The sequence below is a fragment of the Solanum verrucosum genome, unplaced genomic scaffold (genome assembly GCF_900185275.1).
Source record: "Solanum verrucosum unplaced genomic scaffold, falcon-dt-bn FXZP01000206.1, whole genome shotgun sequence".
Taxonomy (NCBI): Eukaryota; Viridiplantae; Streptophyta; class Magnoliopsida; order Solanales; family Solanaceae; genus Solanum; species Solanum verrucosum.
The window spans coordinates 818,388-843,568 of record NW_026020104.1 but is presented as its reverse complement, the minus strand read 5'-3'; the positions used below and the strand labels follow the sequence as shown (position 1 = coordinate 843,568).

Here is a 25,181-nt window from a genome sequence, read left to right as displayed (position 1 = left end):
TAGTTAATGCAGTTGCGATTCGAGTGGAGAGTTAATTTCCAGATTAAGAATTTTTCATATTATTTCATTTTTTTTATATTTTGTCTTCTATTTTTGATAAAAAAATTTTAAAATCAACACAGTAATAATAATATTTATAATTTCCATGTTATTTAAAAACACATCTTACATCAAATTCTAACCCTCAAATATTTAGGATGTCGATAAAGAAAAAATTTAGAAGATATTTACTTCTGAATTATCAAAAATAAAGTTGAGAAGTTATAACTACTTTGAAACTATTTGTAAATAATAATTTTTACTTGGAATAATTTTATATATAATTCATCAATTTTAAAAACTACTTTAATTTATAACCTATTTGGTATAAAATGTATTAAAATTAAATAAAAAAATTAATTTGAATTGCACTTGAAAGATAAAATATTTAAATTTTGATTAGTTATTTTTTTCTTTTAGAAAAGAAAGAGAATAAAAGATGAAGAAAAATAAGAAAAAAAATTCAAAAGAAAATATGAAATTTGTTTTCAATTGTATTTTTTACATAGAAAACTACATCATTGAAAACACCGATTTCTTAAAAGTATGTGAATACTTTATAATTTACGGATATGTTAGTGTGAATATAAAAAGTAAATTATTTTATTGGATGCTAAACTGTCATTTTAATATTTAATTTTTACTCAATATGTCATATTGATAGTTTACTGAAAGGAAAAGCGTATTAAAAAATGAAAAGCAAAGTAATGAGGATGATAAAAAGGATGAAGATATTGTACGTGTGCGCGAATTATTTCTAAAATCATTTATTTTTTTTAAAACTTTTTTTAAAAAATTTATTTTGTTGTGCATCCTTATTTTATGAAATTATATTTGATTAAAATATTTGTGCAACGCCCGAATACATATACTAGAATGTTCTGCATGTCCCCCGTTGTATTTTTAATAGATTTTTTATATAATTGAAGTAGAATTTTTTTTATTTGATTCTTACAGGAAATAAGATTTATTATCATTGTTATACAAGGCTCTAAGATGAAGTAACGTAAAAAAATGTACATTATATTCTATAAATTACTATTTCATTGCTTATATTGTTTCTAACAAGGATTTAATGCCTTTTTTTAGGTAGAAGGAAGAGGTAATGAAGTAACATTTAATTGTATATATTTATGCGCTCTATCTAATCAATCTATATACAAAAGGAGAAGAAAAAATGACACATGTCAACACCACAAATTTTCAGTATTTTAAATAATTGATAATCAATAATAAATCTATCTATATATAAAAGGAGAAGAAAAATTGGCACATGTCAACACCACAAATTTTCAGTATTTTAAATAATTAATAATCAATAATAATTAAATAAATAAATATAGACATATGTCAATAATTAGAATTAGAACGACACATGTCATCACCACATAAAGTAGGATTTTTAAATAATTAAAATTTATTAATTACATGTAATAGGATTAAATAATAAAATCCAATTTTTTGTAATTATCTTAAATTCGAAAATAAAATATTAAATTTATTTATTAAAAGATTACTTAAAATTAACGTGATATAATCATTTTATAATTTTCAAAATTTATATAAGATAATAACTAAAAAATTTAACTATCTAAATCTGAAAAACAAAAAATAAACATTGCAGAACATGAGTGTGATTATTAATTTTCAAATTTTAAATAAAAATAAAAATTGCTCCACGTTAGTCAGTGGATAATTTTAAGGAACAATTCAATTAATGGATAATTTTAAGGAATAATTTCAAATTTTAAATTATTATAAAATAAAAATTACAAACTTAACTAATAATAATATTAATATTAATATTTTTTCAGAAATGTTCCAAATGACTATCACACATAAAATTCTTTTCCCGGTATCAATTTTCAAAATAAAATTCCCCCAGAAAAATTCGAAAATATCAAAAATATACAAAAACTATATTTTTTTTATTTTTTTATTTTTAATTTGAATTGATCACAATCCTTATCTGATTGATGATTTTTGAATTTCAAATTGATGACAACTTCTTATCAACGATTTATTAACTTCTCATAATGAATGACTTCTTACTGCATTACAATTATCCTATAAATAAACTACCCCACTTCTTCTAAACCAACCCCACCCACTTCTTCTCCTTTTGTTCTATTTTTTTTCCCCGTTAATCAACAGGGAAAGAAATACTTTGGGATGCATACACTTACTTTGTTTTCGTTGTCTTCTTGAATTTATTTTTCATATTGAAAAAATCTATAATAGTTCAAATTATGAGTTTTTTGATATAATATAGTATCATGATTATCTATATGATTAGTTTTCTCTTATATATATATATCAAAGTAAGATACATCCAAGGAGGGATCAATCCTCCATGAGTGAAGGAAATTTTCTATATATGTCAATATTCAATCAAAGAGTACAATTCTATATATGTCAATATCCAATCCAAGAATACAATAGTGGTACAATTATTGGTCTGATGAAACTAACGGTAGTTTATGCTTCTTTGAAAGAATTCTTTTCGCGAAAAACTTACTTTTTATATTACAAATATTTTGAAATTCTAAAATGTTATGTTTCAGATGGGGTGTTATTAGCAATGAAGAAGATAAAACAAGAATATTGATGTCGGGGCCATAAATTCTATGTCAGGAAAGGAAAAAATTAAATAAATACTAGGAGAAATATTTATATAAATATATTTTAGTAAGGAAATACTTAAATTTAAAATCAGAAAAGGAACAAAAAAATATTATTAACTAAGTAATAAATAAAATTAATTTAAAATCTGGAATTAAAAATTTAAAACAATTTAAATCTTAAAATCTATTTAAAGGAGAAGAATACTTATGCACGATGGAGTTTTTTAAAACATAATTCATATTCAATTAACAAAGTTAATTTATAATCTGTAATTTAAAATATTTTAAATCTGAAAATCTTTTTAAATCTGAAAATATTTTCATTTTAAATAACAGAAAAAGAAGAAGATAACTTTACCCTTTTTTTAAAAAAAAAAAATCTTCCCACGTTTTAAAAAATAAGACGAATCTCTTCTTCTTATACTCTTATATATTTTTGTATCTATTGTTTTAAATTTTTATCGACTTTTAATAATTATACTATACCATCAGATTTTTGCTCGATGTTGAGATAAAGAAAAAATAGGAGTAAGTGGCACATGAAAGTGAAAAACATCCTTTAAGTTTATGTATCATGGTGAAAAATTTAGAGAATTAGAAAAATAAATGTAAGTTTTGATTCATTTGATATTTGGTATATTAGAAAGATAAATTATAATGAATATTTTATTTAAGTTGAATATCCGAATAAAATAAGTATAATGCCTCTGATTATGATCCGTTAGCATCTTTGAAATAGTTGAAGTTGTTACAAAAAATAATAGTATTGCATCGATTTGGCCAAGAATGACGTTCAAATTATTATTATTATTTTTAGTTTTCTGAGTGAAAGTTGGGAGGTTTAAATAAAAAGATTTTTCAATTAAATTTGTGTTTTTTTAAGAGTATTATATTAATTATCATTAAAATAAAAAAATAAATATTAAATATTAATTAAAAATCTACATGCATATGCATCACAAAAAACCACGTGTCATTTTTAGGATAAAATTATTTGTCATTGTAATTTTAAGTTATTGGTATTATTAAGTGCATATTATGTTTTATTAGTTATTTTTAAGTATAAAATTATCACATTTTAAATTATCCGCGCAACGCGCGGGTACGTATACTAGTGAGGAAAACAGTAGAGATATGGAGATATGTATGGGTCTTTTGGAGAAAAATATGGAAAAAAATTTAAAAATTCCTTTCCTTTTTTGGAAGGCATGTATCATCTTCAAATTCTTAAAAAAATAATAAAAAGATTTGAGGATTTCTTTCCTTTTTTTACTATAGCATATCTTAATTAGAAAAATAAATAATCTACTATAAAATTATCCTAATCTTTTGGAATTTGTAATTAAATTATTATATTAAAAATTACTTACTAAAATATATACTTGTGACTTTGTAGGGTCTTATATAAATGTGGCGTGATTTTTTCATTTTATAACCTCAATCACTATGTTATGTAGGTTGCTATTGTTAGTATTCTCTTTTGATGAAACACTGTACCTCCCATCATCAAGACCTAGTATATGTCAGTGCGCGTTTCGCCGATGTTTTATAATGTAATAAATACTTCAAATTTTAAATAACTAATAAAATTTATTATGAAGTTAAAATGATAATATGATCACTAAATTATTTAATTGAACACATTAGATTAATATTTTATGATTTTTCTTCTTTGCAACTGAAACAAATAAATTTGGTTTGGATCTACATTTTATTTTTTTAAGTATAGATTTTGAAACTAATTAATCTATCTCAATTTGAAATTGTAAAATCAAATTCAAAAATCAAAATTATATACTACAGAAGCATCAAAGTACCAAATGTGAACTGTAGGACATATCTATTTTATTGTTTGAGATATATTTTGTTGATCTTTTTCTCTTCTAGATAAAAATAGGTGTACTTAGTATGATATTTGTAGCAAACAAAAGTAGAATGTTCATAAATTTTATTCCTGGATTTATCATAATAATCATTTTTTAAAACATATGATAAATCGATGAAGAATGTCTTCTAATAGGAGAACTATAAATCTTATATTCTGGGATGAAATATATACCGAACTCTCATTACCATCAAACCATAAAAAAAACGTTGAACAACCTAAAAAAAATGACAAATGTAACCATAACCAAAGAAATTTTGGAACCAAGACAAACATGAGTAACATTTACACCAACCGATGCTTCCATATTTGAAAAAAAATAATTAAAATAATAATAATAATAATAATAATAATAATAATAATAATAATAATAATAATAATAACAATAATAACAACAACAATAACAACAACAACAATAATAAAATAATTAAAATTAATCTTTCAGATTTAATTGTAGTATGGATTTTTTCTCTCTTAATATCGGACTAAAGCTAAATATTTGTTACAAATTCAAATACAGTCATCACAAAAACTTAACGTCAACACTAATAAAAAGAAATATAGTGAAAAATACCCACAAAAACACTACCATTTTTTACATAAGTATTTCCTGCAATAAAATTGTTTTTTTCCTTCTCACATTTTCAAATCTCTATTTCGTGCACCTTTGAGAGTATTTCTTCGCCAACTAAGAAAATTCTTCAACAGATCTACCAAATAAAAGAAGAATAGAAATACAAACAACATACACTATAAAGTATAAATAAATTGAATAAATAAATCAATCAATCAAGAAGAACTCTAAAATCCTAAGCATTTCTTAGATGATTAGTGGACTTGATCGCAATCTGAAATAGATGTTGTTTTATTTTGGAAAAATGTTATTTTAAATTGATATATATATAACATAGAAAAATTAGGACTCTTTTAAGTTGTAACTCACTATCTTTCCTTTTCTGTAAAAAAAAAATACACAATATTATTTTTTTATATTACCGTTTCACTTTTTTTTTTAATATTTCTACATTTTCTAAAAGTAATACTTTGTAAAAGAAATACACAACATTATTTTTTACATTACCGTTTCATTTTAAAAAAAAATAAATTATTTCTACTTTTTCTAAAAGTAAAAGTAATACTATTAATTTATCTTACCGAGTTATATTCAATTTAATGTTTTGTTAATTTAAGGTTAATAATTTTTTAAAAATATTTAAAATTTGTATATCACTTAAATACTAAACACATTATTTTAAAGCACTGCTTTAAAATATAATAATAGAATTAATTAATTATATTTTATTAATTTATATAATGTTAATGGGTGAGAGAAAGAGAAAATTATGGGTGAATAAGTTCATAATTATCAATTACACTTTTCGGGAATTTCTTTTACCTTATCACATGCCACACCCCACCCCCACATTTTCTTTCCATCCATACTGATTTTTCTTTGTCTTCTAACTTCTCCATTGTTCTTCTTCTCCATTGCTCTTCTTCTCCATTTAAACAAAAATTACCGCATATATTGACAAGCCTGAAGCTGATCCTCTCAAAGTTGAATTTATCAATGATTTAGTTCAACAAGACCCAAGATCAAAGTGTATAGAAATTGAATCAATTAGTAAGTTTAATTTAGTATGTATAAACATTTTATTGTATGAAATATGTATGAAGTTTGATATCCCAACAAATTTATGGACTATTATACTTTTTATTGATGTTTAGAAAGGGTATAAAAATTGGTATCAATTAGTAAAGTTTAGTTTAATATGTATAGATATCTTGCGGTATGAAATAGGTATGAAATTTGATATTTCAATAAATTTGTGAATCATTACATATTTTATTAGTGTTTAAAAGGTGTATAAAATTTGGTATAAATTATTATAGTATGTATAAATATTTTACCTATGAAATTTTACCTATAGTACTTTTTCAGTTTTTATGGTGTTTGCAATTTTTATTTTTATTTTAGAATTTAAATTAATTTTAATAATTCAAAATTCTATTTTTTGTGATGTTGACACGTATGCATTTTTACCTCACCTATTATATATAGATAGATTAAAAACACAAAATTTTGTTGTATGTATTTTCACCTCGCCTATTATGTTATATATAGATAGATTAGAAACACAAGATTTTGTTAAATGCAGATCTAGATTAGACTTGATTGTATAATTTATACCTTTATGATTTGGAGGGCAGAGTAAATAGTCGTAATATCTTTGGTCCACCTTTATTATCTTTAAACTATGAAATGCACAAGAATTTAACGTCCTTACTATATCTCTCAGCCTGACCATGACCCAGAACTTTCCCAAGGACAAAAATAAGGGCATAGTACAAACCAAAATCCAAAGTATGCCCTTCCCCCACTAGAACACCAAAAAGGGAAAAGGGGCTCCTACAAACAATATGCTGCTAGAAACAAACATAATTTATCCATGCCACCATTACGGTTACACGACTTGGTAGTTCTCGGTAGCCAGCAACGTTCTTTGAGAGAACTTGGGTGGAGACCCACCTTTCAAAGGCAGAATGTTGGCAACCTGAAAATTACAATGAATCAACATTTCAATCAACTCTAGTCTCCAATTACTCTGACTAACATCAAACTAAACCACAGTAAACTCCCACAACATTGTTACTGAGTTCCACCCGCTACTACAACATCTCTTTGAGAAAATGAACAAGAATTATCACAGAACAGACATACGAAGGATCAGATGCAAACAAATCAAAATAGTTGAGGAGATGAAATCAGGATCATCAGATTATCTCCAGACACAAGTATGTAAAAACAGGCAAACCTTCAGGTCACTGAATGTTCTTGAGGCAGTAAAACGGGCAGAAATCGGGAAGAAGACATCAGGATCTGCTGCCGGAACAATAAATTCCAGAGATCCACTGCAATGTTTCCGTTTCCACATTAGAATGAGAAACAAGTACTTAAGATCGCATGTTTCAGAACAAAAGCAAGTTTCAACATAAGCTAACCTGCGATTAGAATTGTCAATGAGGACTATAGACCACTCCAGAACAGAATTTCTGGAATCATACCTGCAGTCAATGGTGAAAATATTGAATCTTAATGGAACATTTGATCATATAAACAGAACTCCGCAGATGCTCTCCCAATCACATTACAATACATGGATAGTCTTGGACATATTAACAAATCTTGGTTTGGGGTACAAATCAGAGTAGCAGTTATCAGTGTCTGGTCGACAATTTTGACTATATGTGTTCATTCTTTCATTCACGTTTGGTTCTAAAAGTAATCATGCCACCTCCGATTCAGCTTTAGCTGCATGACTTCATAAAAGGAAAAATACATCTGCAATTCGTGCACCTACTACAATTAAATTCATTATTTCAAAACTCTTCACAACCAATGAGACTGAACAATTTGACACTAAACTAATATATCCACACGAAAATTCCCTTTTTTATCATCAAGGACACTTTATACAAGGTGCAACAAGATGGATACAAAATACTGATTTCTTCATCTAGGAACGCACATGGAATTGGAGTTTAGCATTGAACAAGAACAACCAAATAGCATCCACCCCTTCCATTAAAGAACCAAAGAAAGTTTGCACTATCTCCAAAATTCTTATCCCAGAAACCTAGTGAAACAGCTTGACCAAAATTGGGGAAATCAGCAGGTGACACATTAATTTAAACATGAAACCACATCCTTGCCTTGACCGTATTATACAACTGACTTAAAGGCACTAAACAATTGCTAGGCACTCCAGAGATATTGACAGCTTTGTATAAAACCATTTTCAGCCTTTAAAGCTCTACCACAATAAGTTCTGTGCAAGTATCGTTCAAAATATCCACAATATTCATCTTTGATATAAAAGGAGGGAAGCTTAAAGTTAAGAGTGCCACCTCCACTCTCCATCAATTTGCTGTATACGTGGGGCCTCCCTGAGAGCTGGGAGAGGTACAAAAATCACAACATTCTGTAGATCAGTTTGTGCTGGGGTTTCATACTCAATATTCACATAGGTTTCATTCCCAGAAACTGAAGGCCAGCAGTTAACTGAGAAAAAAATATGAAATTGATAATAAAGATTAAACATGACTGAAACTAAAGCATGAAAAAACAGAGATGCACACAGGAAAAACCAAAAATTACGAAGCTTACTAGTTAAAGGTAAAATTGACTCATCTGCACTTTGCATTCTCCATCTCAAGAGACTAACTCCGTCACCAGATTGATTAGCAGGAAAAGGCCTACTAGGTTCTTTGAGGCCTAGAATATTTTCATTAGAAAATAACTCCTTATTGATATTTGGGTGTGTGTTGAAGTGGATGGCTGGATTACCACTGGTTTCAATCTGAACATACAGAAAGAGATGGCAAATACCATCAAGCAAAACAATCAAAGGTTATCCCTGCCTTCTAAGATCAGATAGGTCTGCAATCTAGGAGCTAGAGCCTCATGTTTAAAACATATTCCAAATTGATATGGGCGCTAGAACATACTTCTTTTCCCGAAAAAAAGAAGAAGGAAGGGGCAGTCAAAAAAACCTGTTGGCATACACATTTGATCTATAAAATCATGACACAATCTGTCTAAAGATGACAATGGAAAGGAAACCAAAGAGAGAGTTATGTGAATGAAGATAAGTGAATGCCAAATACTTGGCTTGCAAAGGACTTTTATCATCAGCTTTAAAGAATAAGGCAGACAAGCGTGTGGGTAGGAATCATGAATTGCATCTATACGAATAAAAAGTACAATCCACCCAAAACCATGACTGCCTGTAACTGTACTATGAATTCATTTGATTCAAACTAGAAGCATAACAGATGACTTAAGTACCCTGCCTTTTATTTTAGTTCTCTTTACAAACTACAAAGAGAAAGAGTGGGGTACTCACCAGGGGACGAGGAAACAAACCAAAGGAACTCATGGAAAAAGTATTTTAATAAAGAAAGGGACACAATACATTAGGGAAAAAATAAGATGTTAATAATCTAATATCAACGCAATTCATATGATTGTAGAGTGTCAAAAATATATGTAACAAGTCATACCTTCTATGCACACAATAGAATCAAAGAAAAATGCATCTATAGTGATTTCATTATACCCTTCAATACAACTGTTATTTGACAAACAATTCTTTTTTTCTCATAACCGCAGTGTCCGGGCCAGCTTTCGTGCACCTCGACCAATTCCATGAGGTACCTGCTACCTTTCACTAGTTACTGGGCCAGTAACTCTAAACACTAAAGCTTGGACAGATGGAAAGGAATCACCTAATATTTTTTGCCTCCACTAGGATTTGAACACGGGACCTCATGGTTCTCAATCCACTTCACTGAGCATGAGGCGGCAAGCCTCGAATATTGACACAAAATCTTTGAAAGAATACTTTCTAATAAACTTTATTACATTATACTTCCAGTACATCAGAAGAAGTTGTCATAACTATGTTACTAGATATTGTCATTGCCTGGTTCGCGCTTGCCAGGTACCAAATCCAGTATATCAGGAATTTTTTAGCTTTCTCTTTGTTTGGATCCAATGAAGACCAGTGTGACTATTGGTGTCTAGTGTGTGCCAATATCTATTGACCAACAGGTGCCATTGCTTTGAAGAGGAAGTGCAGTATTACCATTTCTTGATTTTTAAAATAGCTCTAAAGATGCAATAAAAGAAACTCATAAAGATGCTTACACATGCTGAGAAAAGAGAACAAACAGAGAGAGAGAACCTGAACTTGGATAAGTCCATCTTCTTGGTTCAGAATTTGGAGAGATAAGGTACCCTGGACATTAAAGTTGCTGATACCTCCATCACGCTTTAATGTTACATTAATTTTCTCTTCAACAGTAAGGGTGACAGGATCAGTTGGTGGTGGAGCAGCTGGCTTGGACGGACCAATGCTTGGTCTGACATCTTCGACAATGACTTCACCCTCAGCTTTCAGGGATTCCAAAAATTGGTTGGTCCTTTGTGTTTTACCTAGCTGCATACCAAGACCTTTTGGGGGGCCTGTAGCAGATGCAACTGGACGACCTGATCAGATAAATGTGATGAGCTAATTATACCAAATTGGTTTTCGACCACGCCCTCGATGTTTTTCCAAAAATTATGTGTGTTTTCAACAAGTAAAAGAACATGCTTATTCAAAGAATGGAAAGGAAAAAGCTTAAGAACTATGAGGGAAATAACACAATGTAAATGCACAAACTTTTTGGGCCTACCAACTGATTCCAGGATTCAAATTAGGATTACGCTCATTAGCAGAGGAAAAATATGTCAGAGCCTTGTAACGACACTGAAGCACCCCTAAGCGAGGCGAACCGCTAAACATGTTTTGCGCCTCGCTTCAGGGCTTAGGCGCCACCTTTGACAACAGTAGTCCTCCCCAATATAATTCTAATAACTTTCCTCCCTATATAAAGAGATCTAATACTAATTAGAGTTGAAAGAGCTCCACATTCTTTTCTCAAAGAATATAAGAAGCCATGAGGAAAAATATGCAATACTTCGTAATGCGCCACCCTCGACAAGGTGTTTGAGCTAGAGACACATAGCATGTTTATAAGGTACAACAAATACAAACCCTTGGACTTGGTGGAAAATGAATCCACATCAGTGCTTGCTCCAAATCCAGAACCACTGCCTCCTAAACTAGATAAGTTTGTATCACTGCCAAAGCCGGTATCCATTCTTCCAGAACCCATGGATTGCAGAGACATGAAACCTCCTTTCTCACCTCTATTCCTCTCAATCTGCAAAGCAATGGCCACATGTTGAATCTTCTAATAGAACTCAAAGAAATCAAGACAAAGGAAGGTAAAAGGTTCAGGCAAAGGTAGCACTGGCATCCTGAACTACCTTGCTTTTATCAATCTCACTGGCTTTGCGCTTCATGACATCCTTAGTTTCATTAATCTTGCTTTGTAAGACTAACTTATGCAGTTTCTCTTCATGGCTCTCCATTTCACAATACTGCTTGACTTGTGCCACAGTAACATTTTCCTTGTGCCCGAGAGAAATTACTTCATCAAATGCGAAGATAAGCTCAAATGCTGTCCTGCAAACTCCTTCCTCGTCAAGAGAAAAAGAATATTCAGGCACCTAGTAATAGTCAAGGTATCAGCTCAAATGACCTTTCCATGTGATGAACACATCATCAAACAACGAGCTCAAAAAAGCTTTCGGAGATATACTTAACAGCTTGATGAAAATGAACTTAGATTATTTTTTTTGAGAAAGGTAACTTGTATTATAAACAAAAGAATACATAAGTAGTATTCTAGTAATACTTACATCCAAAAGTCGCAAAAAGCAAAGAACTCCTATGGAGGTCATAAGAACTCTAAAATACTAGGAATATCCTCTGCATCTTGAGGATATTCATGTTTACACCAAAAAAAGAAAAGAACCAGGCAATTCAGCTTCAAATTCTGCATAGAGCAGCTCTTGTTTTTAAAACATCTCTGGTTCCTCTCCATCCATATAGACTTTGATACGAATGCTCCTTTACGTACTCACTCTAGAAGTAAATCTAAACAAGCATGTGGAGATAATCTATCTTAGTTTCTTTGTTTTAAATAGGATAAATATATAAGCAGTAGTTATCTATAGTAGTTATAAGCATAAGTTATTACCAGCCGAAGTTATCTACAACAATAACTGTTTCTATCTCTATCTATTAGGAGTTATCTTTATGTTCGTATAAATATGTGTGTTTAGGAGAATTCTGAGAGAAAAGTATTACTATTATCTTTGTATCTGGAGATTTGTCCACTCCATACAAACATAGTTATTGGTTGATGTAGTGTTTAAGATTCTTGCACTTTATTTAACAAGTTAAGTTTCATTCTCATCTTGTTTCATCTTAGTTTCTATCATTTTGGTATCAGAGCAACAAGATCTAAGATGGTGGTATCTACACGTTCTTCTAATGAACCACTACCACAACTAGTCACGAATCATTCTAATGATCCCTCTAATGATCAAATTGTCTAGCAATTAACGTTTATAATATCATTTTTGGAAGCATTAGATGCAGTTGCGAAGGTTCAATCTAGTGGTACTCAACTTGATGCTAATCCTGGTACATCTGCTAAAGGAAAAGGTCAAGAACGTAATAGAGGTTCTTGTGACACCGGAAGGTCTTCTTGGGTCGAGGATGTTGATGTTGACATGGATATGCCTTGGTAGTTGAAGAAATCAACTCATAGGCCACACATAAAGATGGAATTTCCTCGCTTTGGAGGATATTCTTGTGGCTGGATTTTGAAGGATGAATTTTATTTTTTTTGGTACTATCAAATTCCTGATGATCTAAAGGTAGATGTTGCATCCATGTATTTGGAGGATGATGCGCTTGATCTCTTCATGCAGTGAGCGTATATTATTGTATAGGAGGACCTTGTTATAGCTTTACAAGAGAACTATGGTCATGTTGAATTTCAAAATCCAGATGAACATTTATGTAGCATTCAACAATTTGGCACAATACAAGAGTATCCTAGGAATTTGCTAAACGATCTGCCCCAGTCAAGAATTGAACATTGTCTTTTGGGGGTGTTCCTTACTGGGCTTAAAGAGGAACTCAGATTAGATGTAAGAATTCATAAGCCTAGAACTATTTATAATTCCATGAGCCTTGCAATGGAATTTGAGCAAAAAGTGGGTTCCAATAGTAGGCATAAAGGGTCTCAATGGTCAAATATGTCATGATCCAACACAACCCAAATTGGTTTTGCACGTGAAATTCCTTACCAATCAGTAGGCAACCAACTCGTATCACGAATCAATCCTAATTTTGCACAGATGTCTCTTCATCCTTCTCTGAATCATGCTTGGGAGATAGAGAAGCAGAATCGCATAGCCAAAAGACTCTGTTTTAGGTGTAATGAAAATTTTGCACCAGGTCATCGTTGCAAGACAACATCTCTCACTCTTATGGAGACAAATGGTACCATTGAAGGTGGTGAATCTGCGGAACAAATGCCAAGTGACATTATTGAAGGGGATGCAGGAACAACTGACCTTGCGAAAATTTCATTCCACACCTATCTAGGTAACATAACAGGCACAATGATGAAATTTTCAAGGGACATTACATGGACGCAAGGTGTTGCTTCTGGTTGATGGTGGGTAATCCCACAATTTTATCTCTGAAAAAATTGTTGAAGAATTACAGTTGCTTGTTCAAGTTATGCCCTATTTTGGAGTCCAGATCAGCAATGAAGATATCATACGTTGCAATCGTTGGTGCCAAAATCTTGTTGTGAAATTCCCTGGATTAACTATTGATCAAGATTTTTATCCTTTCTCTGTTGGAGGAGCAGATTTGGTGCTTGGAATTAAGTGGCCTGCTTCTTTAAATACAGTCCAAGCTAACTGGAATGAGATGTTTTTGATTTTTAATTTAAATGGGAAGTGATATAAGCTTCAAGGGGTTCCAAAAGAATCAAATGTACCAGTTGCTTTCCAATATTTCTCCAAGGAGGCTGATATTTCAGGTAATTCTCTACCCATTGATATTCAAAGCTTGCTTCATAAGTTTGAATCAATTTTTTGAAGAACCCAGTGCCCTACTACCTTTTCGTCAACACATCCACTCCATCCCTTTGATTCCCAACTCAAAACCATACAACATTCGTCCCTACCGTTGTCAATACTTCCAAAAATTAGAAATTGACAAACAAGTTTCTGAATTATTCCAAAAGGGTTTTATAAGGTCAAGTACCAGTCCGTTTGCTAGCCCTGTCCTTCTTGTAAAAAAAAAGGACAATACATGACGTATGTCCATTGATTATAGAGGTCTCAACCAAATCACTATTCCAGATAAGTACCCTATTCCAAATATTGATGAGCTTCTTGCTGAATTGCATGGAACAACTATTTTTTCGAAGATTGATTTGTGTTCTGGTTACCACCAGATACATGTCAATCCTGCAAACATTCATAAAACTGCTTCCGTACACATTCTGGTCATTATGAATTCACTGTTATGCCCTTTGGTCTCACTAATGCTCCTTCTACGTTCCAATATGCTATGAATGATTTGTTCAGACCATACCTGCGCAAATACAATTCTTGTATATGATATCTTTGTATATAGTCAAACCTTCCTTTGGTCTCACTAATGTTCCTTCTACGTTCCAATGTGCTATGAATGATTTGTTCAGACCATACCTGCGCAAATTCAATTCTTGTATTCTTTGATGATATCTTGGTATATAGTCAAACCTTTGAGCAACATATCAGTCACTTGCAACTTGCTCTCCAACTTCTCAGAGATAATCGTTTCTATTCCAAAACTTCTAAATGCTTATCTGGGCAAATCCACATTTCTTTTTTGGGTCATGTGATTTCAAAAAATGGGGTTGGTGTTGACCAGGATAAAGTTCAAGCAGTCTTGGAGTGACCAGTATCAAATAATGTGAAGGAATTACGTGGATTTCTTGGGCTAACAGAACAGGTTATTATCGCAGATTTGTGAAGGGTATGGAATGACGGCTCGACCTCACTGAACTTACCAAGAAAAATGTTTTTTAATGGTCGAACTCAGTTGAGAATGCTTTCCAACTTCTAAAGCAAGCTTTAACAACTGTTTCGGTACTACAACTTCTGAATTTCACTCAACCATTTATGGTGGAATGTGATGCTTCTTCAGAAGGAATAAGGGTTATTCTTCTTCGAGATGACCATCCTATCGTTTATTTTACTAAGGGACTTTCTTTTTCCAGTCGTTTGAAGTATACTTATGACCACAAATTGCTTGCTCTTGTTTTAGCTTTGCAGAAATGGAAACACTACCTCTTGGGCCATCATTTTTATGTCCGAACAGATCATTGCAGCCTCAAATATCTCCTTTCCCAGCATATTACCACTAATGAACAGCAAGGATTATTAATGGAATTGCTTCCCTTCGACTTCACTATTGTTTACAACGCTGGGACAGACAATTTTGGAGCTAATTCTCTCTCAAGGAGGTCAATAAATGCTGAATTTCTGGCTCTTGCTATTCTTGTGCCAATGAAATTTTCCAATTGGCAAAATGCTCTCAAGCCAGATACATATACTCGTAACATTATTCAAGCAATCTACCAAGATCCTTCCTTACAACCAGATTTTCACCTTGTAGATCAGAAAATTTATTTCAACAAAAGGTTGGTTGTTCCGGATCAATCTTCTCTTCAACAAAAGATTCTCTCAGAGTTTCACAACACACCTTCTACCCGACATGAATGATATTTAAAAACCTTGAAGCATCTTTCCTCCAACTTTTTCTGGCCAAGGATGAAGCATGATGTTAAGATCTTTGTTCAGAATTGTTTGGTTTGTCAACAAGCCAAATACCAGGCTCTAGCACTTGCTAGACTTCTACAACCCTTGCCTATACCTGGTAGAATATGGGAAGATGTCTCACTTGACTTCATTGTAGGACTTCCCAAATCTGGTGGTTTTGATACAATTTTGGTTGTCGTAGATCGTCTCAGCAAGTATTCTCATGTCATCTCACTTTCTCACCCCATATACTGCCAAGATTGTTGCTAATGTTTTTTGCAGAGAAGTTGTGCGTCTTTACAGGTTACGGCATTCCTCGGTCAATCTTATCTGATCGGATGTTATCTTTCTCAATTCTTTCCAGCAGGAGCTTTTTCGACTTAGCCAAACAAGGCTAAGAATGGGTACATCTTACATCCACAATGTGAGGCACAAACAGAAGTGGTTAACAGATGTTTGGAATCGTATTTACGATGCTTTGTTATGTAGCAGCCTCATAGATGGAGTGAGTATTTACCATGGGAAATTTTTTCTTTTAACACGAGCTTCCACTCATCCACAGAGACTACCTCATTCAAGGTTGTGTATGGTAGAGACCCTCCATCCATTTCTCCTTTTGTTCATGGAGAAACAGGCTTTGTTGAACTTGAAGAACAACTTTTGAATCATGAGGTCATGCTGAAAATTCTCAAGGATAACCTTTTAATGGCTCAAACTCGAATGAATCAGCAAGCTAATTCTCATTCTCATCATCGAGATGTTACCTTTCAAGTTGGAGATTCTATCTTTCTACATGTTTAGCCTTACCGTCAACATTCTTTGGCTCAACACAGGTGCAAAAAATTGACACCTCAATTTTTTGGACCATATAAAAGTGTGCTATGTGTTGGATCTGTAGCATATGAACTAAAGCTACCTGCTTCCCCCAAAGTCCATCCAATTTTTCATGTATCTTTGCTCTTTCCTGCGCATGGTCAACAGGCTGTTATACCACCAACCCCTCTTCCTCTTATTGAATATTGGGAACTCGCCATATCTCCTGCCAAGATTCTTGCACATCGATGGGTCAAAGATGCTGGTGCTTCTTCTTTGGAACTGCTAGTTCAATGGGTTGAATGCCCCCTGAAGAAGCTAGTTGGGAGAATTATGATCTCATTGAAGATTTTCCTTCTTTTTGCCTTGAGAACAAGGCGACTTTTCAGGGGGATGCACTGATATGAATTCTCCTTTACGGACTTACACCAGAAGAAAATCTAGACAAGCATGTGGAGATAATCTATCTTAGTTTCTTTGTTTTAAATAGGATAAATATATAAGTAGTAGTTATAAGCAGAAGTTATTACCAACAACAATTATCTATAGCACTAACTGTTTCTATCTCTATCTCTATCTATTAGGAGTTATCTTTATGTTAGTTTAAATATGTGTATTTAGGAGAATTCAGAGAAAAAGTATTATTATTATCTTTGTATCTGGAAATTTGTCCACTCCATAGGAGATAGTTATTGGTTAATGTAGTGTTTAAGATTCTTGCACTTTATTTAACAAGTAAAGTTTCATTCTCATCTTGTTTATCTTACTTTCTATCACATTTCTTATGAAAAGAATCAAAACTCAATGAACAGAGCTGGGGCAGAATAATCTAGTGCTGAAAAGAAATGAATCGTCAATTTGTATCAGAAAAACATAAAGGATACAAGTTTAGACAGCAGCCTCAGTGTCTCCAAATCTTCGAGAATGTTGCTCTGTTTGTTTGTCACTAGCAGCAAGTATAGAGATTCTATCGGCTGATAAACATAACGCACGTTTTCAGTCTCCACATAGGTATGTTGTTTTCCCGTTCCAACCAATTTGGGGAAGGCTGCAAGATACCCTTCAATTCTTATATGAGACATGTCAACAAACTGCCTCGAGATAAGTGCTGCAGAAGAGGTGATACGGTCAATGGTGATGTGTGGGAAATGCATCCCATACCAGAGAAGTAGAATATTGAGTGTCCCAGATGCAAGAACTAGTCAAATTAGACATACAACTATCAAATAAAAGAAGCTGCTTCTCTTCTTTTATAATTTCTATGTAAGAGCAGAAAATCTCAGAACTATTTACCAGAATTATCAATGGACAGTCGACCTACTACAGGAGGGAATTATCAGAGGAAGCAGAAACTTTTTTTTGTCAAATGTTAACAATACAAACCATTGCAACCTAAAATAAGTACAGAATTAATACCCTATAGATTAGATAATGGAAACATCATAGGTATGCATGAAAAACTAAATAGTGGCAGTAGACACCATAATGGTTCCAATATATTTTTCCCTCCAATTTTTTAATCATTATATGATTAGCCTTATTACATAATAAATAAAAAAAAGCAAATAATTGTTTGTCTGTCCAAAAGTTTCTCATTTTATAGGGGGATTACAGACATGTGCCATTTTCCTTTTCTCTCTTTTGAGTATGTGTTCAATTTTTTATTCTTTTCTTCTTCATAAACTTTTATTCCATTTGTACAACTTTGAATAGTGGTAGTGCTTTATACTCTCTCCCATCTATATATTACTAATAGAGTGAATAGCTGTATGGACAACCATATTTTGGAGCCTGACATTTTCTTTCAAAAATAATTGTATAACTTTCTCACATATATACTAAGACTTCATTTTACTCTCTTCCCTAACTACTACTTTCCTCCATCACCCACCGATTTATGCTTTTATCCAGAGTCTCATAGTCTTATTTGCTCAGTATTGCTCCCATGTTTCTCCCAACCCCAAAATATTTCTATTTGGCAAACATGTTCAATCTTTTAGATTTTGCTTAAAGAATTTCCCAGAGAAATTAGTTCACCCTGAATATAAAACAATAAAAAGTTATTTCCACATTAAGCAAACACCTAGAATGTGCCACAGTTTCTAGCGCTTTATTGTTTTCTCCTTGGTATCCCTAGGGCATTAACTTTGTTCTCATTCAGACCAAAACAAATGTCCTTATGGATAAGTTACATAACCAGATGTATCCATACAGTATTAGCACACAAACCATCTCTTCTTTTGATGAAAAAAAAGGATTTACAAATTTATTTACAAAGATAAATACATCTATTTGAGGATATACTGTCAGTTATTAAACATGACAAGAACTGAGTAAAGATCTCCAAATGTTCACAAGTCAAACCAGCAAAAAACACTTCAATGTTTTTCTTTTTTATGATGGTGTTTGGGGAAACTCGCACACACCTAGACTGTTTCTACCTCCCACATCATAGGTGCCGGGTAATTCTGCCTAACAAAGCTTAGGCAGATAGGAAGAAATCACCAAGTGCCTTTTTGCCTTCCCTGGGATTTAAACTTGAGACCAAAACACACTATATATATAGCAAAACTGCTTTCAATCAGTGATGAATAACCAGTAGATTTCCCTAGCCTTTGCAAAATACATTACAACAACAACAACACCATACCCGGTGAAATCCCACAAGTAGGGCCAGGGAAGAACAGTTGTGCACGTCGCCTTACCTTTACCGTTGCAAATTACATTGAACTATATTATTCATGTTGCTCCACGCATTGTGTTCATATCAAGTTGGCATCTTCAATGTAAATCATGCGTCATCAAAAAAAAAAAGTCCAATTTATGTATGAATCAGAGGTTATCTACTCTCATACCTCCAGCTAAACCTATGGAATTTTCTTTTTCTCCATTCATTGCAATTTTCCATTTCTCTCAACCATAATATAAACCAACTTGTACTATCACGTGCATTCCTAAATCTTAATTGTAATGGTTGAGCTCGAGTTTCACATTTCTCAACGATAATATCTGAACAAACATACTTAGTTAAGTGCTTTTCTGGCCATTTTATAATGTTCAATCTGTAAACTTCAAAACGGGAATTACTCACATCGCTTTGCAAATAAGAATGCAGAGAAGTAGATCTCATTAGTTTTGTCAAAAGAACAAATCAATTATCAAGTGGATGACAAATTAGTTTAGAATAGCACAACAAAAGCTATTAGACTGACTTCACATTATTTTGAGGAAACCAGAGATTCCAAAAACAAAAAAACAGAGATAGTACAGATAATACCTTTGCCTGATTTAGAAATAATGGATGCAGCTAGAACAACCTGCAGGACATACCAAAAGGCCAGTTTGCAGTTATTATAACAAGATTCTTTTCAAAATTAAAAAATCTATTTTTCTTAGAAAATGCCTCATTTTATCTAAAGGAGATTGTAAAATATTCAGCAAAAATTATGGGGGAAATAGTTGTCAGACGACATAATAAGGCAGTGAAATATTACCATTTTCGCAGCTTAGAAAATCTTAATCAATGGATGGGTATCACCTGGAATTTAAACATTTCGTCAAGTAAGAAGCAATTAAACTTGTGAAACAACTATGCATAAGAATAACAATAAAGAATACAAAATAAACAATTAGAAATCAGAATATTTTGATGCAACTACGGTATCCCTCCTCCAGAAAGTATTATGCTTTGCAAATAGGGGGATATTACTGTAAACTAAATGAATTCAGAGGTAGAAGAAGAGATCAACAGCGTATTACTCTTGCAAACTGTATGAATCTTAGCATAGAGTTACAATGAAGGAAGCAGATCGGATAGTACCCTAGGATAGGATCAACAACAATCAGCAATTTCGAAGGGGGTTGAGAGAGATCGATAGTTACCTACTAGTGGATCAAATTACGTAACAACCGGAACAGTGTGCAAATGCGGGACTGAACAACCAACTGATTTAATTGTCCTGTTTCTGTTTATACAGTCAAACCATAAAAATTTTGAATAACATTTTCAGATGTGTTTTTTTATCACATTGATATGCAAAAAGTTGTAATTCATAGTATAGTTTTTGAATATTTAATTTTTTTGTTAAAATATCAAATTAATGTAATCTAATTTAACTTTAAAAATAAGCAAAATTGACTTTTGAAAAGCCAACATGACAATTAAAAGTAAACAGAGGTAGTATTTGTAATCATTTAAAATTTATTAAATATAATTTTATAAAATGATTCGAATTATATTAAATTCATGAATATATTAGTCTAAATAAATTATGGATTAATATAATTGGGCAAATTATTCATGTCCAATAAATATGAATTTAGTTGAAGTCAAAATTAATTGATTTAGACTACAATAGATGAGCCTAATTTGCTAAGTCCAATGTCATCTTATCCTAGAGGCCCATTCTTTTGTGTCACGTGACAAATGACGTGGCATGCCAAGTCAAACAAGAAGCCAATAGAATCATGACATGTGCCAAAGATGACAAGCCCGCTCCATAAATCCCATAATCCACGTCACTTAAATCTGCTTGGCAGAAGAGAATCATGTTCCAATTGCAACTCCTCTATTCTAAAACTATAAATAGGGGTCCTCATAATTCAGAAAAGAGGACAGAAAATTCTAAGCAAGAAGCTGGAGAAAATCTGTGGTACAAACACCATAAAATTCTCTATAAAGCTACAAGTTTAAGAATTCAAGCATTCAAGTTCAAGAACGATCAAGATCAAGACCATCATATTCAAGAACAAGCTCAAGAGCCCTTGAATTTATATTTGAAAAGGGGAATTCAGAGAATCATAGAAATTGTAACACTCGCACTTGAAATAATAAATACGATTGTTGCGATATTTTTCCGTTCTTGATTATTGTTTTCTTGACGTAAATTTTATTGTCTACAAATTCTGGCACGCCCAGTGGGACAATCTCTACCTCTCATCTCAACTTTTCAAGCATCAAAGAATATCGAGATGACTTCCATGAAGAACAACTCTCGATCAACTGCCTCTAAGGCCACTAGCTCCAAGTTCTCTACTGAAGTTGAAGGCATTCTTGGTGTTACCTTTGGAAGTTTCGGAGCTGTTACGAGAAGCAAGGCTGCTACGCTAGGACAACAAACACCTCAAGTGTCGTCAACATCAACTCCTGTTTTTGGGTCTTTGACTCCAAAAGGAGCAAGTTCCTCCACAAATGCTTTAGAAGGAGGAAGTAGTGTTGCTGAAAAGATCAAGAAGACATTGGCTCTACTTGAGCAATCTAGTTCCAAGAACTCTACCACAAGGGAGAATTATGATTCAACTAATGAATCATCTCCACATGCATCGCGTAACGTGAGTCCGTTGAAGATTAACATACGTTATAATCCATGCTACTCTCCTACATCTCCAATGATCATGCAAACGATGGTGACTGTTGCTTCCTCTCCTAAGGAACAACTCGCAAATCTGACGAAGTTAGTTGAAGGATTGACAAAGCATGTACAACACCAAGAGTCTCGAATTGATAAGCTGATGGATAGGATGGAAGGACTTTTAGATGGAGAAGCGAGTCATGCGTCTGGAAAGGCTGTTGAAGTTCAAGAGATCGGAGATCTTGTGAAGAAAGCACCGATTGTTAATGAGATGCCAGTTTCTTCTGAAGAAATGATCCCACTTGATCGCTTGAAAGAGTTTATTGAAGGCACTATCAAAGATAAGTATGAAGTCTCCACCAAGTCTTCTCATATGTATGATAAGCCATACACTGCTAGAATTGATAACTTCAAAATGCTTGCTGGTTATCAACCTCCCAAATTTCAACAATTTGAGGGTAAAGGAAATCCAAAACAACATGTTGCACACTTTGTGGAGACATATAATAATGCTGGTACCTATGGAGACCATCTCGTCAAACAATTTGTCCGCTCTCTAAAAGGAAATGCCTTTGATTGGTACACGAATCTCAAACCTAATTATATTGATAGTTGGAAACAACTAGAGAACAAATTTCTTAATCGCTTCTATAGCACAAGGCGTAGGTGAGCATGGTAGAACTCACGAATACTCACCAAAGGAAGGATGAACCGGTTATAGATTTCATAAATCGATGGAGGAACGCGAGCCTAAATTGCAAAGATGGGCTTAGTGAAGCTTCTACAATCGAAATGTGCATCCAAGGAATGCATTGGGAGTTTCTTTACATCTTACAAGGAATAAAACTAAAATCCTTCGAAGATCTAGCTACTCACGCTCATGATATGGAGTTGAGCATGTCCTCTGCTGGAAAAGATATGACGTTTGTCCATGATCCTCACAAAGGAAGGGACAGCAGGAACCCAAGAGATGGAGCAAATTTGTGCCCAGAAATGACAATAAAGAATCCATGAATGTTAATGTGTCGCCTGCGAAGTTCACCACGAATGAGGGCATGAAGAAAAATATGAGAACGACTTTCCAAGCACATTCAAATCAAAAGTCGACACTAAGGGAGATGCAAGGGAAAAATATCCCTTCTTGGATTCTGACGTTTCTGAGATTTTTGATGAGTTGCTTGAGTTAAAGCTCATTGACTTACCAGAGATGAAGCGACCTGATGAAGCGGGAAAAGCTGATTACCCAAATTATTGCAAGTATCATAGCCTTGTAAGTCATCCTCTTGAAAAATGTTTTGTCTTCAAGGATAGAGTGATGCGATTGGTTAACGAAAGAAAATTGTCATTGATGATGAGAAGGCTGGTTCTAACCAAATCTCTATCACATTTGGCTCGCTCGATCCGATCCAAATATATATCTCTGAAAAGCATGAAGAAGAGTTATTGGAGCAAGACAAATCTCAAAATGATATAGATGGTGATAAAGGCTGGATTCTTGTGACTAGGCGAAGAGGCAACAAGTCAAGCTTACGAAAAGGATCATCCGAGCAACCGATTAGAGGAAAAATGGTGAAGAAATTGGAGAAGCAGAAATCAATCCAACGCCCAAAGAGGGCAAAGGTAGAAGTGCATCACTACCAAAAACCCCGACATCCTGTGACTCTAGAGGAATTCTTACCAAGTTCGTTCGACATAAAGTCTACTCAAGACAGTGTCAAGGCATCATGTTTCAATGCTGATAAAGCAGAAACAACGAAGGTGCCTCCTACTGATAAAGAAGGAACAATGAGTGAATCCTTACCAAAAGTGTCTCCTAGTGACGATGAAAAGGAAACAAGGGAAATCTCATCAATGGTGTCTCCCTCACCTTCTGAAAAACCTATTGAACCTTCTTCCTAAGAAGTACATGCACATGATACAAAAATCACATTTACAGATAATGATTTTCTATTTGGTGAAACACTACACAATCATCCTTTGTATATGGTGGGTCACGTGCTAGAGAAGAAGAAAAATAGAATCTTAATAGATGAAGGATTTGGAGTTAACATTCTGCCTATCCACATATTGAAGGAACTCGGTATCACGACAAGAGAACTTTGTAAAAGTCGTTTGTTGATACAAAGATTTAATCAAGGGGGCAGAGGTCTATAGACTTTATTAAATTAGAGATCCACATGAAAGATTTGTGATCAACAACATGGATGCATGTGATCAACGCAAAGACGTCATACAATATATTACTTGGCAGGCCTTGGGTACATGAGAATAGAATTGTCTCATCTTCTTACTATCAATGTTTGAAGTATCTTGAAGGCATGATTGAAAGGAAGATAGTTGCAGATGATAATCCTTTCACCGAAGTTATGACACACTTTGCCGATGCGAAATTCTATTTGAAAAGTCATGTTGTTAAAGGGGCCAAATCTAATGATGTCAAACCGATCATATCCGATAAGATCATAATCAAAAGAATCGATGCAGCTGTCGAAAAGGTAAAAGTTTATGCTAAAGAACTCTGTCCCATTCTTAATGAAGGGAAGATCATGTCTTCGAAGAAAAAGCTAACTTCTAGACTTTGCTATGTTCCAAAAGTGAAGAAAGAATAAGATCAATCATCTAACCTTCAAGAAAATGTATTGAGAAGGCTAACTCTTCCTATCAGACTGATTGATGCAATAAACATGTCTTCAAAGCTGCCAGAAAAGTCAATCGCTCAAAATCAAGTGCGAGATGTGGTGCTCCCTACAAAACGCACAAGAGAAGGTTTTGATCCCAATGCTTACAAGTTATTTGTGAAGGCTGGATTCAACTCTAATGAGCCATCAATGTTAAGGGAAACTTCCATCAGAAGATACAACTAGGCAAGCACGTGAAGGCCTGGGCTATAGCCAACCATCGACAATTCACATTTCCTTAAGAAGGGTAAGCAATAACCATATAACTTTTGAAGATGATGTCATTACTCCCAACAAAAAGGCTTCCATCTTTGATCGACTTGGAGAATCGACTGCAAGAACTTCTGTGTTTGAGAAATTAGGTCCATTGAAGAAAAACAAGAATCTGAGAAGTTATTTAAAAGTTACAACGCCTGCTTCACATTTGATTCGAAAGGATTTCAAAAGTTTGATTCCTTCTAGAATGAGGCGACGAGTGGAGCTTGTGGTTTCGTGTAAAGA

General features: G+C 33.1%; 1 protein-coding gene across 1 annotated transcript; it reads right to left on the bottom strand.

The window, feature by feature from the left end:
• Window positions 1-6,770: 6,770 nt before the first annotated feature.
• Window positions 6,771-20,602, bottom strand: LOC125825128 (coatomer subunit delta-like). Its single transcript, XM_049504463.1, has 12 exons — window positions 20,534-20,602; window positions 20,146-20,189; window positions 19,929-19,968; window positions 17,536-17,759; window positions 11,426-11,668; window positions 11,151-11,319; window positions 10,296-10,600; window positions 8,717-8,909; window positions 8,458-8,611; window positions 7,552-7,614; window positions 7,365-7,461; window positions 6,771-7,103 (listed from the first exon to the last, which is right to left on the bottom strand). Exons 2-12 carry the CDS (start codon window positions 20,146-20,148, stop codon window positions 7,014-7,016), a joined length of 1,581 nt encoding a protein of 526 aa, XP_049360420.1. The 5' UTR covers window positions 20,149-20,189; window positions 20,534-20,602; the 3' UTR covers window positions 6,771-7,013.
• Between the last annotated feature and the right edge of the window lie 4,579 nt (window positions 20,603-25,181).

Excerpts from the sequence above, each read along its gene's own strand:
- LOC125825128 (XM_049504463.1), bottom strand. Across the intron at positions 17,760-19,928 it reads TATTTCTAAATCAGGCAAAG|CACTTATCTCGAGGCAGTTT; the intron begins GTATTATCTGTA and ends CCTCTTCTGCAG. Across the intron at positions 7,615-8,457 it reads CAAATTGATGGAGAGTGGAG|GTATGATTCCAGAAATTCTG; the intron begins GTGGCACTCTTA and ends CATTGACTGCAG.